Raw genomic sequence first — 14,895 nt, 5'->3', positions numbered from 1 at the left:
CGCACCCACATTTCTGGAGATCCCTCTCCCTGCCCTCTGCAGGGGTGACAACCAGGAGTGCTCAAGCCCCAAGACGCGTCCCTGGACTCCTGTCTCCTCCATCACGCATTTGCTTTGCCGTTTTTCGTTCCTTCCATCCTATGTGTCCTTTCCGGCCTTGGGGACAGCGTGACAGCGTGTGACGGGGTGTGACGCTGGTGCTGGCGCTTGCGGAGCCGGCGGTTAATCGGCAGAGGGCAGCTTCGCCCCTTGCAAACGGCGCTGGGCTGGGCTGGGCTGGCTGGATCGGCTCCAGATGGGATGCGGAAATCAGGAAAAGCAATTAAACAGCAGGCTTGGAAATCACTGAGGCAGCCCGGGCATCCCAGCCCCAAACATCGTGCGGGGGTGGGGGGGGCGTTAGCTGGGGGTCCCTGAGGCCTTTCCCTTCCCCAGGTTATCCTGACCCGGTTGTTCATGATCTCATGAGACGGGCCCTGCCTGACCCCTCTCTGCCTCCCCAGACCCGCTGGCCTACGAACCCAAGGCGGACTCGGAGAACCTGCCCATCATCACCATCGACCCGGCCTCCCCCCAGTCCCCGGAGTCCGTGGACCTGATGAACGAGGAGCCCAAGGGCTGCGGCGGCCTGCCGCCCTCGCCCGAGGAGGACGAGGAGGGGCTGGTGATGCGGGTGAAGGAGCCTTCCTCCCCGGGTACCGACGATGTCTTCACCCCGGGGACCAGCGACAGCCCCAGCAACCAGCGGATGCTGCGGTGCCTGAGCGACCCGGGGCCTCGGCCGGAGCCGGAGGAGGGGGAACCCTTCATCCCCAAGGGGCAGTAGCAGCTGACAGGCGAAGCCTCGCACGATGCTTCGTACAGTTTCTCTCTCTTCGTTTGATCTTCTTCCTTTGCTCTCCTTTTTTTTCGGTTTCTTCTGTCACTACACACCGGGTTCAGGAAGGGGAGAACGTCCTGGATGGACTGGGATTGTCAGGACAGCTCTGCCCGGCAAACCCTGGGCTGGTCCCGAGGAGCGGGGAAGGAGCCCCCGGGATGCACCGGGCTCCATGGCTGCCGTGGCCTGGGGGTGACAGACGATTTACCGCCTGGGACCGGGATTTGCAGGTGCCCTGGAGCCCCGGCGGGGCTTTCCCGGAGGTTGCCCACCCACTCAGGACCCGTGAGCGGCTCCTCGGGGCGGCTGCGGCCAGCACGGGGTGGGCCCTGGCCGGGGGTGGGAGTCCGCAGGGGCTGCCCCACGGCACAGCTTCGCCTCTCCTCGGCTTGCTCCGGAGCGGAGGGATGGGCAGATGGGAGCCAGACTCTGCTTTGGGGTTGGGGGCACCCACCACCTCACCCTGCACCCACCCAGGGACCTCGGGCTCATGCCACTTCTCCCTGCCTCGGCCACTTCCCCGGCGGGGCCGGTGGCCACCCGGGAACCTCTCCCCCGGCCCTGCATTTCACGCCAGGTCTTGTTAAATAAATATCCTATAGCCATGCAAGGGGGGAGCTGGGTCCCCCCTCGCTTTGAGCGGCCCCACAAGCCCGGGCCTCTCTGTCCCTCCTGGAACCCGCTACCTGTCCCCCGTCGCCACGGGGACCCTGTGCCAGCCTCGGCCCCTCGTCCCGTGCCTGTCTGGCAGCGCGGCCGCGGCACCGGCTGCTCCTTAACCAAAGACAGCGTCCGGGCTCCCGGGGCACGGGGATGGGGCACGCCGGGGGGTCCATTTGCGACGTGGCGGGGGGACGTTATTTTTCTCTCCCTGCAACCAAGAGGAGCCGGGGAAGAGCCCGGGGGTGGCTCACCCGGCGTGGGGACGTGTTGGGGCCGGGAGGTTGGCAGGAAGGGGACAGTCACCCCCCAAGGGGGACGGCTGGGGGTGGCGGGGGTGTTCCTGAGCTTGGCAGGACCGGTCTTTCCCCAAGGCTCGGCTGGGAGGGAGCGCTGGGGTGTTCCGGTGACTTCCAGCCCTCCCCAGGCTCAGGGTGTCCTACGTCGTGCCCCAGCCTGTCACTCTGTCCCTCACGTGCCACCCGGCTCTCACCGCGTGCCACCCTTCGCCGTGGGTGCTGCCTCCCCCGTGCCGCGGGGTGCTCGTCACCTCCCCCCCCACACAACCCTGGGGACTGCTTCCCCCCCTGCCCCATGCCTTCCCCACGCCGTGCCTTGCCACGCGTCCTCTCTGCCCCGCTGCCTTGGCGGGCACCCGTCCCTCCGCGGCCCAACCGGGACCCCCGGGGGGACCGGCGTCTGCGCGGCTCCATCGCTCACGCCGGGGGGGCCAGGGAGAGCCCACGTCGCTGCCTGCGCCTGCCTGCCCGCCCTGCTCTCGCCTCCAGGAGGGGGGAGGGAAAAAAAAAAAAAGCAATGAAAATTTCTCTTGTATAAAAAGGAAAAAAAAAAAAAAAAACAAACAAAAAAAAAAACAAACCAAAAAAACCAAACCACGTGTAAAGAGAATCTTGGTTTTTATCATTAATAATAAATTAATGTTAATTTTTAGTGGGTTTTTTGAGCTGTTCAGGCCTTCCGCCCCTGTCACAGCGTCCCGGCCGTCCCGGAGGTGGCTGTGAGATCTTGTCCCTTGGGCTCCCGCGTCCCTCCCCGGGGCTGCGGGATGCTGGTGTGAGGGGGTGTTGGGAGGGGAAGGGCTGGTTTTCTCACTTTGCAGGGGGAAGAAGGCAAAAGGCAGATCCTTTTGAGGGACGTGGATGTCCCCGTCACAGCCCCGAGGTGCCGGTGGGGCATCCCAGGGCAGCTCTGCCAGCCCCGAGCCCGGTGCGGTCCCCACGGGGAGGAAAGGGCCAATGTCCCACTGCTGGGAGCACCCGCCTGTCCCAGGTCCCTGCTTCCATTGCGGTGGGGTTTTGGGCTGGCTCCGTCCCCAGGGAAGGGGGCCTGGGGACATTTGACCCCTGCGACTTTTTTCCTGGCTTTCCCCAGGAGCCAGGGCTGAAGCCGAGCTCTCAAAGAGCAGCCGGTTCCTTCCCATCAGCATCCCACGAGCGGAGAGAGGGAAAAGGCTCAAGGCGGTGCCTGGGCGAGGGGCTCCATCCCGAGCCGAAAATCCCCCAGGAAAGACCCAAACCCCCCCCCGGGAAAGACCTTCCCAGCCCCAGCAGCGCTGGCACCTTGTCGTCCATCCCCCCTCAAGGAACCCCCCCAGGGCCACGGGTGCCCCGGGGCGGCCGGAGCTGCTCGCTTTTGGGCAATTGCAATGGGAGCGTGTTTCATGGCTGCAAATTAAAGCTCTGATTCAAGGAGGCCGTGAGTCACCCCCTCGCCATCCAGCGAGCGCATCATCGCTGGCGTTGCTCATGTGCTTAAAATACCTAAAGCCCAGGATCCCCCGTGGCCCTGGGCTGGGACACGGCCCGGCCGACGCACGCCAGGGCTTCCCCCTAGCTTTGCCGAGGGGTCCCTGGGCTGGATGAGGCAGGTGGGGACGTGGGGCAGGCGATGCCGTGGGGTCCATGGCAGTGCTGGTTTGGGGGGTGCCATCCTTGGACCCCGTGCAGGGTTCGGGGTGCCTCATCCGCGGGGCAGCAGAGCTGATGGCGGGACCCCGAAAGCAGGAGGGGTTGGCAGGAATGGGCAAAGCCGGGCCTTGGCTCCATCCTCGCTGGGGGAGAGCTGAGGTTTTGCCGTCCCATCCCAAAGGGTGGGAGCACGGAGAGGTGCTGGCCGCAGCCCAGAGGCCGGGTGATGGCCACCCATCCCGGGCACGGAGGGGACAGCAGGAAGGTGGCCGAGCATCTCACCCGTCCCACGTGCCAGAGGGCGTCATGTGCGGCCGCCCTCTTGATTTCAGTCATACCTTTCATGCGAGAACTCACCAAACCAAGGCATTTCCAGGATATTCTTGTTTCTGTCTTAAAGGGTGAGTAACTTTTGTTAATGAGGAAGGCCTAATGATCCCTCCAGGGATGGGCTGTCACCGCTGAGCAACTGCCAAAGCACACGCAGCACCGAGGCTGGGGGGTGGATGGGCCCCGGTGCGTGTCCCCAACCCCGCGGTCCTGGCGGTGACGCCCTTTTCCCTTGTGCGTCCCCCCTGTGCCCCGCACCCCCTCCCCAAGCCCCAGTGCCCCCCGCTCCTTCCCAAAGCGTGGCAGTGGTGCCAAGGACAGGGAGAACGGAGGGATCCTGAGCGGGGCAACCTTGTCCCTGCACACACGTGTGCCGAGGCGTTTATGGCCCTTTCCATAACCCCCATCCACGGGGATTAGAGCTGCTGCCTCTGCAGCTGCAGGGATCTGCGCCAGCCGGGGTGGCTGGGCTCCCCCGTGCCTCAGTTTCCCTCTGCGTGGTCTGGAGCTGCCACCACCTGCAGCCGTACCCGGACATCACCTGGGGCCCAAAAACACACAGCGAAGGGGCCGGCTGCGTTCTCTACCTGGCTCAAATCAGTGGCATTAAGCTGGGTTGTCCCTTGCCATGGCTTTAAAAGTCACAGCACGTAGTGTCACGGGGAAGCCACCGAGGCTGGGACGTACAGGTTGCTGTTCGTGCTGCCGGGGGACACCAGGATGGGAACCTTCCCGGCCGCTGACACCACAGGCAGCTTCGAGGAGGCAGCTGGGTCCCAGCCCCTCGCTGGGGCACGTTGGTGCCGTGTCCCCCTCCCCATGCCCTGGCGATGCCGTGTCCCCCCCGCGCTCCCCGGGCAGCATTTTCCAGCAGCCAGGGGAGGTGACGGGTGCCATTCCCCAACTCTGTGTCACCTGCTGTAATAACACCCTGCGGTCCCTTTCATCTCAGGGCCTTCAAGGTGGCCCTCTCCAGGGCGAGGGTGTCCCAGTGTCGTCACTTATCATTAATTCCAGGAGGCAGCTGGGAATGTGGCAGGGTCTGGGGGTCCCGTCCAGTGACACGGGGACCCCAGGCTAAGAGCAGAGCTGCGACACCCTTCATGCCAGGCGGTGAACGTGGGTGCTCAACACACAGCTGCGCTGCGTACAGTGCCAAATTTGGCCTTGCCGTGGCCACTCGGGGCCACGGAGGCAGCCGGTGACACAGCCCCTGGGGACGTGGGTGTCCCAGTAGTGAGGGTCTGGGGGCAGCAAGCAGCGGTGGCACTTCTGGGACGGACTGTGCAGGAGCGAGCGGGGCTGGACGGGGATGTGAGTGACGGGGAGGTGTCCGGGAGCGGTGTTTGCCAAGGGAGGCTTCGGACACGGCCGATGAGAAGGTCCCCACCTCCTGAACCCACAGCGAGTGCGGGGAGGCAGCATGTGCATGGGGACAGTGGCACGTGGCGGGGGACAGCAGCGCATGTGCATGGGACGGTGGGCCTTTGCGTGGAGATGGCAGCAAGTGTGCATGGCGATGGCAGGGAAGTGCATGGGGATGGCAGGAAAATGCATGGGGACAGCTCGTGTCTGCATGGGGACAGCTCGTGCCTGCGTGGGGACAGCTGGTGCGTGTGCATGGGGCACGCCAGACGTGCACAGAGATGGCCGGTGCCTGCACGGGACAGCGGGTGCGTGCACAGGGACAGCTGGCCGTGGGCACGGGGACAGCCAGTATGTGCACGGGGACAGCATGGGACACGGCTGGCCTGTGCAGGGTGGCAATGCCGGGGGCGGCTGTTGTGGCAGCGGGGCAGGAGGAATGCCCCCACCCTGACAAGGGAGCGTTGCTGCTCCCCCGGGGCGATGCTGGGTGACGTTGGTGGCTCCGGGAGAAGGGCTTGGTCCCTCCTGCTTGCTCAGGGAGTTGGCACACGCCCTGCTTAATGTGGGTGGGACGGAGCCGGTCCCACGCGGGTCAGGGAGTCCCCAGGATCTCTCTTCACCCCCAGGTTGGGCTTTCACCCCTCACCCCCCTCCCTCAGCCCGTCCCAGCCCCACACCCCGGCTCCTCCCGCCCTTTTCCCCCCAACTCCCCCACTGAGCAGCCCACGATGGGTGCTCGGGGCTGGACAAGGTCCCCAAAGCCCTGGGGGACGCCGCTTGGATGGGGGGATCTCTACCTCCATCCCCCGGCCGCCCTCCCTGCAGCCCCTGCCCCTCTCCATCCCCCCTGGCAGCGGGGTGCCCTGTTCCTCCCCAAACACACAGGGACACATCCCGGCTCCTCCCTGGGTGATTTCCCGGCAGGGCAAAGCCGGTGTCCCTGAGAAGAACTGGGATGCTGCCAACCCCAGATCCATGGGGTGAGCGGGGCCACGGCATCCCCGAGCCCCCATCCCCCTGCCCAGCCCCTGACCCACCCTCGCACCCCCAAAGGGGCTTTGCAACTCTCGTGCCATCACCCGGGAGGCAGGATCCGCCCGCGTTTCACCCCAAGACGATGATTATTCCTTAATTGCTAACAAAACAAACGAATAGAGCCCGGGCTGGCCCTTGCTGAGCTGGAAGGAAACGGCCTCAGTGCCATTCCTGGTCCCGGGTTCGCTGCCGGCAGCTCTTTGGGATAATCGTTTGGTGATGGATGTTAACGAGCGGCTCAGCCAGTCCGGCCGGAGCACGTCAGCTCTTTTTAATGAGCTGGTGTTTTCTCCGGAGCCGTCAGCGCGCCTGGCCCTCTCAGCCCGGGCAGCGCCAACGTGGATCTCCCGACTCATCACCAGGCCACTGGCTCACCCCCCCAAGGATCTGCAGCACCTCCTTCATCCCATCAGCTCCACGGCCCCTTTCTGTCCCACCCCCCAGGGGTGTCACAGATGGTGGGGACCCCCAAACCGCCCTGCCCAGAGGGTGCTCAGCACCCGGCCAGCCCTTCCTCCCATGCCTGATATCCCCCAGCCAGACCCCCAGGATGGGTGAGCAGGGCGGATCCCGATCCCTAAAGCCATTTGGCCCCTCTCGGCCTCTTGGGAAACTCTTCCTGATGCGGTTCTTTGGCCAAAAGGATCAAAGGGATTTTGCAATGGGAGGTGGATACCTGATTTTTTATCAAGTTCCGTGGAAAATGACTTTCTGGCAGGGCTCCCCTCCTCCTGCGCCCCAGTTCGGAGCCCCATGTGGCGTAACCAGGAACAGCGTTTAATCCCGGCGGAGATGCCTGATGGAGCCGTGCAATTACTCTGGAGAACAAAACCCACAACACGAGGAACATCCCCACATGGGGACCCCGGCAGAGGGGACTCCATCGCCCCATGGGACACGTCGGGTTGTTGGTACATCACGGGGTAGGAGGATTTCAGAGGGGACCAGGGCTCCCCTTTGCCTCCTCTCCCTCCAGCCCAGCTGTGGATGCTCCTAAACACCCCATTTCCCCCAAAAACCCAAATCGTCCCATCACTATGTTACTCTTTCCGCAGCCAGCTCCAGCTTCCGGTGCCAGAGCCCTGGGACATGGGAGAGGACAATCTGCAACCATCAAACCTTGGCTTCAGAGATGGACTTTGCATGTTTGCTCTGCAACAGCCTCCCCAAGGCAAAATGCCCCAGAATGGGGGTTTGGGGTTTTTCAGGGGTGTTTTTGCAAAAAAAAAAAACCCTGTGAGGGTATAAAAATAAATCAGCGCTGACTTGTTCCCCGACAGGGCTCGTGGCTTTTGAGGATGGATCCCAGCTCCCAGCAGGAACGGGGGAAATGGGAGGGACGGCTGCAGATGCGGAGCCTGGAGTCGTGCCTGTCCATCCGCAGGACTGCGAGGCATCGGGCACCGGCTCGGCAGGGAGGCGTCTCCTGGAAATGTCTGCAGGGTTAAATGCGGCAGAGAAATGAGCTCTTTAAAGTGATGGGAATTGTTGGGATGAAAGGAAATGGGCAGCCGGCGGCTGGGAACACGGCTGGCCTGGGGAGGAGGCGGTGGCTCAGCCGGCAGCGGGGCCACGTGGTGGATTTAGGGGCTGGGGTTGAAATCCCAGGGCTGGGAGCCCCCGGCATCAGCCTCCTGGTGGGGTCCATCACCTCGGGGTGTCACCCTGGGTCTCCTGGGTGCCAGAGGTTCCCGCAGCTGGTGCGTGTGGCGGGTCCCTGGGGACACTACTGGACAGGGAGAGAGGGCCCGGGGGTGGGGGGTATCAGGCTGGGGAACATTGGGCTGTGGGGCGCCAGACCATGGTGTATCAATGGGGTATTGCAGCCATGGGGCATCAGTGGGGCATCAGGCCATGGAGATGGAGTATCAATAGGGTACCAGGCCATGGGGTATTCATGGGGCATCAGGCCATGGAGCATCCATGGGGTACCAGACTGTGGGGATCAGTGGGGTATCAGATCAGTGAGTATCAGTGGGGCAGCAGGCCATGGGGCATCAATGGGGTACCAGGCCGTGGGGCATCAGTGGGTCATGAGGCCATGAGGCATCCATGGGGTACCAGATCATGGGGATCAGTGAGGTATCAGGTCATTGAGTATCAACGGAGCATCAGGCCATGGGGCATCAGTGGGGTACAGGGATGTTGGGCACCAATGGGGCACCAGGGCACAGGGCATCAATGGGGCATCCACGGGCCATCAATGGGGCGTCCCTTTAACCCGCGCTCCGTCCCGACCAATCACCGCCGGGATTCCCGGCACGCAGCGTGCCGCGCCAGAGGGGCGGGGCTCCACCGCTCTTGTCCCGCCCCCTCCACCCTTCACCCCGCCTCTTTCCCTACCCTCTCCTCTGATTGGTGCCTAGCCCAGCCCCAACCTTCACCCTGAGCCTATGAGATCGCGGGAGGGGTGGCGGGCTCGGGCAGGGATTGGCGGCGGGGCCGGGCCAATGGGGGCGCGGCCGCGGGGCCCTATATAAAGCGGCGCGGGGCGCGGGCGAGCGCAGCGCTCAGCGGAGCCGGTGGTGGGCGGGGAGCAGCGCGGCCCGGCCCGGTTCGTCGCAGCGTCCCCTCGGGCCCCGACCGCGCCTCCCCGCCTCCGCCCCGCCGTAGCCCTCCTCTCGCAAACGGCTTTTTTTTTTTTTTTTAAATTTTTTTCCCTCAAATCCCGGGGCACTTCCGGCTGGTTTCCGGGCTGTTTCCGGGTGACTCGGGCTTCTCTTCCGGTGGCGTTTCGGCGATGCTGGCGGCGGCGGCGGCGGCGGGGGGGCCCGCTGCGGGCGCCTCGGAGCAAGGCGGAGGCCGCTTCAGCGTCCTGTCGTGGGAGCAGCTGCAGCGGCTGGACCAGATCCTGGGGGAGGCCGTGCCCATCCACGGCCGCGGGAACTTCCCCACGCTCTCGGTGCGGCCTCGCACCATCGTCCAGGTGAGGCCGGGGGCGGGTAGGCCGCGGTTGAGGCCCTGGGGGGTGGCTGGGGTGGTGGAGGCGGGGGGGTACAGGCCGCGCTCCGCCGCCCCGTTGGACTCTGCCCCGTTCCCGTGAGGGTCAGGGAGAAAATAAAAGTGCTGAGGCGGCGGTAACCGGCCCGCCGGGCCCCGGGCCAACTCTCCCCGGGCACCCTCCGCCTCCCCCCATGCCGGGCTGAGGACAGAGCGGCCGGCCTGGGTCTCCCGAGGGGAGCCGGGGATTCTCCCCCGGGGTGGGGGTGTCTAAAAGGTAGCAGGAACGTATAAAGCTGGGAAAACCCTCTTGGAAAGAGCCTTCTTTGGAAAAATGACACGGGTTGAAAATTGATGCATGATCCCATGGATCCTGCTTTGCTTCATCCCGTCCTGTGTGTGTGTCCCCCCCCACCTCCTCCTGTGTGCGTTTGGCGCCCTACAGAATGCGGGTGGGTGAGGGAAAGTGGCTTTTTGGAGCTGCTGCCACCAAATGGCTTCGTGCTGGTGGACGTTTGTAAGAGGCAGTTGTTAATTTAAATGCCGGATCGAATGTCAGTGTCCTTTGATTCTTGTCACACCGACCGTATCCTCCAGAGCCTGCCTAACTCTTCATCTTGTTTGAGAGTTCCTGTTAGTTTAACTATAAAGTAATAACTGTGTTTAATATTAAACTAACAATGTAGTTCAAATAAGCTGATGCATATTCATGTTTGGGAGGCAGCTTCATTCCTCAGTAATGACTCATCAAATGTAAAAATCAGGCATGTTAGCTTCTAATTAAAAAGGCTATTCACAAAGCTAAAACCAGACTGGCTTTCACAATAAACTAATCGCAGGGATTTTGAAGCCTCAGCTGCTTGAGAAATATTTCTGCTTAAGCCTGGAAAAAGGAAAGGTGACATTTGAAAGACACTTGGCTGTATGAAAGAAAGCAAGCCTCAGCTGATTTCAAATTCCTTGAGTTCCTGCTGCATCTGCTGGGGGCAGAAGTGCTAAATCTTGGCTGCTGGAGCTTTAAACGAAATGACAGATGAGAGCTACTGTCAGGGCACTGCCCTTGGGTTGTGCAAGGCCAGCGGAGCTCGGCGCTGTTAAAAGCCCGGCGCGGTGCAGCATCAAATGTTCCACCACTTATTACTGTTTAGTTCCACAAAACTGAAGCAATTTGGTGCCGGAGCTGCTGAAAAGGATGTTGCCACTAGCAACTTCAAACACTAAATAACTGAGGGCTGTAATTCTGACCAACCGCGCTGGCAGACCCTGTATTTAGGGCTGACTAATCTGAAACAAGTAACCTAAAAGGCAGTTATTTATTGCACATGCTCTTGTTGTTGTGGGAGGTGGGAAGCGGCAGGTCAGGACGCAGGCAGGGTTTGCTCGTGCCTGGCTGTCAGAGTCAATTATCTGAACCACACGTAACGTGAGGTGCTGTTTTGGGAAGCAGGTCAGCAGCTGCCTAACCCTTTAAATATCCAACCCTCTGGGGAAAACGCATTCCTGAACCCACTGCCTGCAGCTGGGCTGATGTGCTTCAGGTTGAGACTGGTAGGCTGAAGCCTCCTGTCCTCGGGGAAGCGGCAAGGCTCTCTGCGCGTTGAAGCTTTTTTGGATGATTTGGGACAAGACTCACTTTGAGCAGTTAGATTATTTCCCCCCCACACACTTTTCTCACTACATCTCACATGGGTGGACCTGGAAACGCAGGAAGCTCCAGTAAGCCTAAAGCTTAATGGGTCTGAAACGCTGCAGGTCCTGAGTAGTGCCCAGGAAGGGGTTAAGCAGACATTCATCGGGGCTAGAAAATTAATCCGGAATGAGATTTTTCTCCAAGCACTGGTCCTAGCTCTGCCTCTAACGCTTTTGTGACCTATATCTTGTCTCCGTCTGACCCTAATAGCACAAAACTCAACTCCACAAGTAGCGCTGGAGCCGTGCCTCGGGTGAGTGACTCCAGTGGCAGTTGGCAACAACTGCGCGCCAGGAACTCCCTTGGATCGACTGCCTGATATTTATTCTATACAGGGGAATAACCCCGTGCCTCTCTTAGGAGTAAATGCAGTTTTCAGACTATCTGCCTTTGAAAACAACTGCTTTCCTGGCTGGATTGGATGTTCTGGTGGGGACTTGGGGCTTCCGATGGTGAATAGCTCACTGCTTAACTGTTGCCTGACATGTGACTGTCACCATTGGGTTGGCAAGGAGCCCGGGCACATTTCTAACGTCTTGTCAGGGAGTAATAGGGGAAACACCAGCAGAGAGGCTGCGTTGTGAGATTTAACAACCTCCTGAACTTCTGATTTAACAAGTTTAAAAACATTCATCGGTTTGTACCGAGATACCTTCCGTTTGCGAGGCACCTTGGGGCAGCAGAAGCTGGCTGGCCTGGTGTCTGAGTGTTGTCCCCAAGTGGGCCGTGATGTGCTGTGGGTTGTATACTGCAGTCCTTCACCTTTATGTATTGTTTCTTCTAAAGAAAAATCGTGCAGGGGGACAGTTTTACAGCTGCTGGGACTCACCAGAGCTACGGTGCTCTGGTGTCCCCACGCAGAACTGTCTGCTCAGGGCCGTGTCAACCGAGCGGGGGTTTCAGCCCCTCTGATAAGGTTTTGAATTTTTGTGGGGCCTCTCAAATGAGGACAACCTCGCAAGGCCGAGTAGCCCGGTCAGACGGGCTTCTAGTGGTACGACTTGTCTATTTGTATCCCAAGCTTTGGCTCTTTCAAGCTCTAGCCTTGCCTCGAGCCCCGGGTGAGCAGACTGGCTAGGTGGGACTCGCAGGACAGTGGGTAATTGCTGGAGAGAGACATGAAAGCAGCGTGAGGGACGGGAAGAGCTTCTGCTGGAAGATGTGAACTTAATCTTCCTGGGATCTCTGAGCTCAGTTAAACTCAAATTAAAGCTGGTGTCCAGCTAGTTTATTTTATGGTCTTGGGGGTTATTTCAGCCTCCTGTATTAAGTAATCGGGCAAGTGATTCAGTTTCGCTCTAAATGAACAAAGCTTTGGAGGTGCTGGTGGGTGTAGCCAGGACTGAGCAGGCAGCATTAAAATCACCGGAGTAACACCCGTAAGATGAAAGCTGCCTCTTGTGCTTGATAGCATGCCAAGTTCAGCATGAAGCTCTGACACACTGGAAATTGTTAGGATACACTTACTAGTTAGGACATGAACTTGCATACGCCTGGCTGGGGCTTTTGAGCAGTTCTGGCATCTTGATTTGCCTTTAATGAGCCTTGACAGGCAAAGGGGATGGCTGAAAGGAGTGAGCCACCCTGATTAAATCAACAGGGACTGCTGCAGACTGTGCTGCCGCCTCGTATTTGGAGTCCTTTTTGGATCGCCTGGTCTTGGCTTGATGTCTGGGAAGGCTGGTTGCAACCATGGGGGGACGAAGGGGGCAGAAACCGCCCCAAAGAACGGGTTTGGATAACCCCGCAGCTTTGCTGGGGGGAAGGAAGGGAAGGGCAAACAGCTGTACTGGAAGCAGAAACAGCTTTTCAAGCGCAGTAAGAGCCCTCTAACGCAAGGGAATAAAGAAAGGAGAGCCACCCCCATCTGCTGGCAAGGCTCTGGATTCTTCCCAAAGTGACCTATTTCTAATGGATTAGCTTTTTATTTCACTGTCTTGCACTGGAGTGACCCATATAAGCGCAGGGAGTGAATCCTGCTACTGTAGACTGCTGCAAGAATGCTGTCTTGCTTCTCACCAACTCTCTCTATGTCTCAGGTTGTCCGTAGTCGCCTGGAGAAGAAAGGAATCGCAGTCCATAATGTAAGGTTGAACGGCTCGGCAGCTAGTCACGTTCTGCATCAAGACAGTGGTTTGGGTTACAAAGACCTAGATCTCATCTTCGGTGTGGATCTGAAGAGCGAAGATGTCTTCCAGCTTGTTAAAGATGTGGTCATGGACTGCCTTCTTGACTTCCTCCCGGAAGGTGTCAACAAAGACAAGATCACCCCCATGACTCTGAAGGAGGCATACGTGCAGAAGCTTGTGAAGGTGTGCAACGAAACCGACCGCTGGAGCCTCATATCGCTCTCCAACAACAGCGGGAAGAACGTGGAACTCAAATTCGTGGACTCTCTCAGACGGCAGTTCGAGTTCAGCGTGGACTCCTTCCAAATCATCCTGGATTCGCTTCTGCTGTTTGGGGAGTGTTCAGAGAACCCCATGGCTGAGAACTTCCACCCCACGGTCACTGGGGAGAGCATGTACGGGGACTTTGAGGAGGCAATGGACCATCTGCGGAACAGGGTCATCGCCACGAGGAACCCGGAGGAGATCAGAGGTGGGGGGCTTCTGAAATACTGCAACCTCTTGGTGAGGGGTTTTAAACCCAAATCGGAAGTGGATATGAAGGCACTACAGAGGTACATGTGCTCCAGGTTTTTCATAGACTTCTCTGACATCGGTGAGCAGCAGAGGAAGCTGGAGTGCTACCTCCAGAGCCACTTTGTTGGCATGGAGAGCAAAAGATATGACTATTTGATGACCCTCCACAGGGTGGTCAATGAGAGCACAGTCTGCCTTATGGGACACGAAAGGAGGCAGACCCTGAACCTCATTGCCATGCTGGCCGTGAGAGTCCTGGCTGAGCAGAACATCATCCCCACGGTCACAAACGTTACCTGCTACTACCAGCCAGCTCCCTACGTCAGTGAAATAAACTTCAACTACTATGTCACCCACGTGCAGCCCTTCCTGCCTTGCAATCAGTCCTACCCAACGTGGCTTCCCTGTAACTGAGCCAGGACGAACTTCAGGGTCTGTCTGTCCTCCAAGGTATTTCCTTGCCGTGGGGAGGGGGCAAAAAAAAAAAAAAACAACAAACAAACAAAAAACAAACAAACCACAAAACAACAAAAACAAACAAACCTTCTTAGAACTGCGACAAAAGGAAACTTCCTGGACTTTTTCTTGAGTGTCTCGTTCCTGGGGTTGTCGGAACGAGGCCTGTCTGCCGTACACTGTGATGGGAAGTGCAGTGTTACGGAAAGTAGCTGACGTTGGACGTTTACAGGAAGACTCGATCGCTTATTGAATTCTGGAGGCAATGGGGGAGGGTGGGGGTTGTGTGAGGGGAGACTGTAGAATTACGCTAAGGTAGAGCTGCACTGCCCTGAAACGGATCTGAATTGGTTTTGGTTGTCTTTTTTTTTTTTTTTTTAGTGCGGGAGGTGTTATGGGTGTGCAGACTTGTGGTTTCTGAAGATAGAAGCCCGAGTGGCTAATTCCTTTGAAGGACCAAAGAATCCTGTTTAAGTGCCTGTAACAATATAAACACAACTGTACTGTAAACCTTATTATTTTTTCGCAGGGGCTGACATCCCAAGAGCTTGAGTGGGGATGTCCCATGAAGAAAATGTTTCTGTTGGGGGTGGGAGGGTCGTTAAGATCATTTCTAGTAGCCTCGCTGACGCAAGAATGGGATCGCAGGTTACATGTCGCTGAGGTTTTTTGGCATGGCTTGCTGCCTGTGAAGGACCAGCTGTAGCAAATAGCTGTCAAAGCGGAGTTGCATAAACAGGGGTGGGCTTGGAATGACTTTTTTGTGTAAATGCCTAAAACTGGGGACGGCGGTGGGGGCGGGGCGGGGGGGGGGGGGGGAGTGCATGGTGGAAAATGCTGTGCGGAGCTTTGTGGAGAAAAGGCAGCAGGGACCTACGTATGAATTTACTCAAGCTCCTGAGTCTGCAGTGCCAAAATGTAATCGTGTACGTAAACCACGAGGCAGACGATCTGTCCAGGAGC

The 14,895-nt window shown here is 59.1% G+C and overlaps 2 protein-coding genes across 2 annotated transcripts in view; both read left to right on the top strand.

Annotated features, from left to right (window-relative positions):
* Positions 1 to 2,491, top strand: part of SLC9A1 (solute carrier family 9 member A1) — a 32,586-nt gene extending 30,095 nt beyond the window's left edge. Inside the window, exon 12 of the mRNA XM_054223530.1 lies at positions 504 to 2,491. Coding sequence (XP_054079505.1) covers positions 504 to 826 — 323 coding nt within the window. The 3' untranslated portion in view covers positions 827 to 2,491. The remainder of the gene's footprint in view (positions 1 to 503) is intronic.
* Positions 2,492 to 8,716: 6,225 nt separating this feature from the next.
* On the top strand, positions 8,717 to 13,989 carry TENT5B (terminal nucleotidyltransferase 5B). The gene is made up of 2 exons (XM_054223558.1): positions 8,717 to 9,127; positions 12,871 to 13,989. Exons 1-2 carry the CDS (start codon positions 8,942 to 8,944, stop codon positions 13,888 to 13,890), a joined length of 1,206 nt encoding a protein of 401 aa, XP_054079533.1. The 5' UTR covers positions 8,717 to 8,941; the 3' UTR covers positions 13,891 to 13,989.
* Positions 13,990 to 14,895: the final 906 nt, after the last annotated feature.

The sequence above is a fragment of the Rissa tridactyla genome, chromosome 18 (assembly GCF_028500815.1).
Source record: "Rissa tridactyla isolate bRisTri1 chromosome 18, bRisTri1.patW.cur.20221130, whole genome shotgun sequence".
Lineage (NCBI taxonomy): Eukaryota > Metazoa > Chordata > Aves > Charadriiformes > Laridae > Rissa > Rissa tridactyla.
The sequence above is the reverse complement of the archived record's forward strand: the minus strand, read 5'-3'. Positions and strand labels throughout refer to the sequence as shown.

Coding starts and splice junctions, on each gene's coding strand:
- TENT5B (XM_054223558.1), top strand. CDS start 8,942: ATGCTGGCGGCGGCGGCGGCGGCGGGGGGGCCCGCTGCGGGCGCCTCG. Junction 9,128..12,870: donor GGCCTCGCACCATCGTCCAG/GTGAGGCCGGGG, acceptor TCTATGTCTCAG/GTTGTCCGTAGTCGCCTGGA.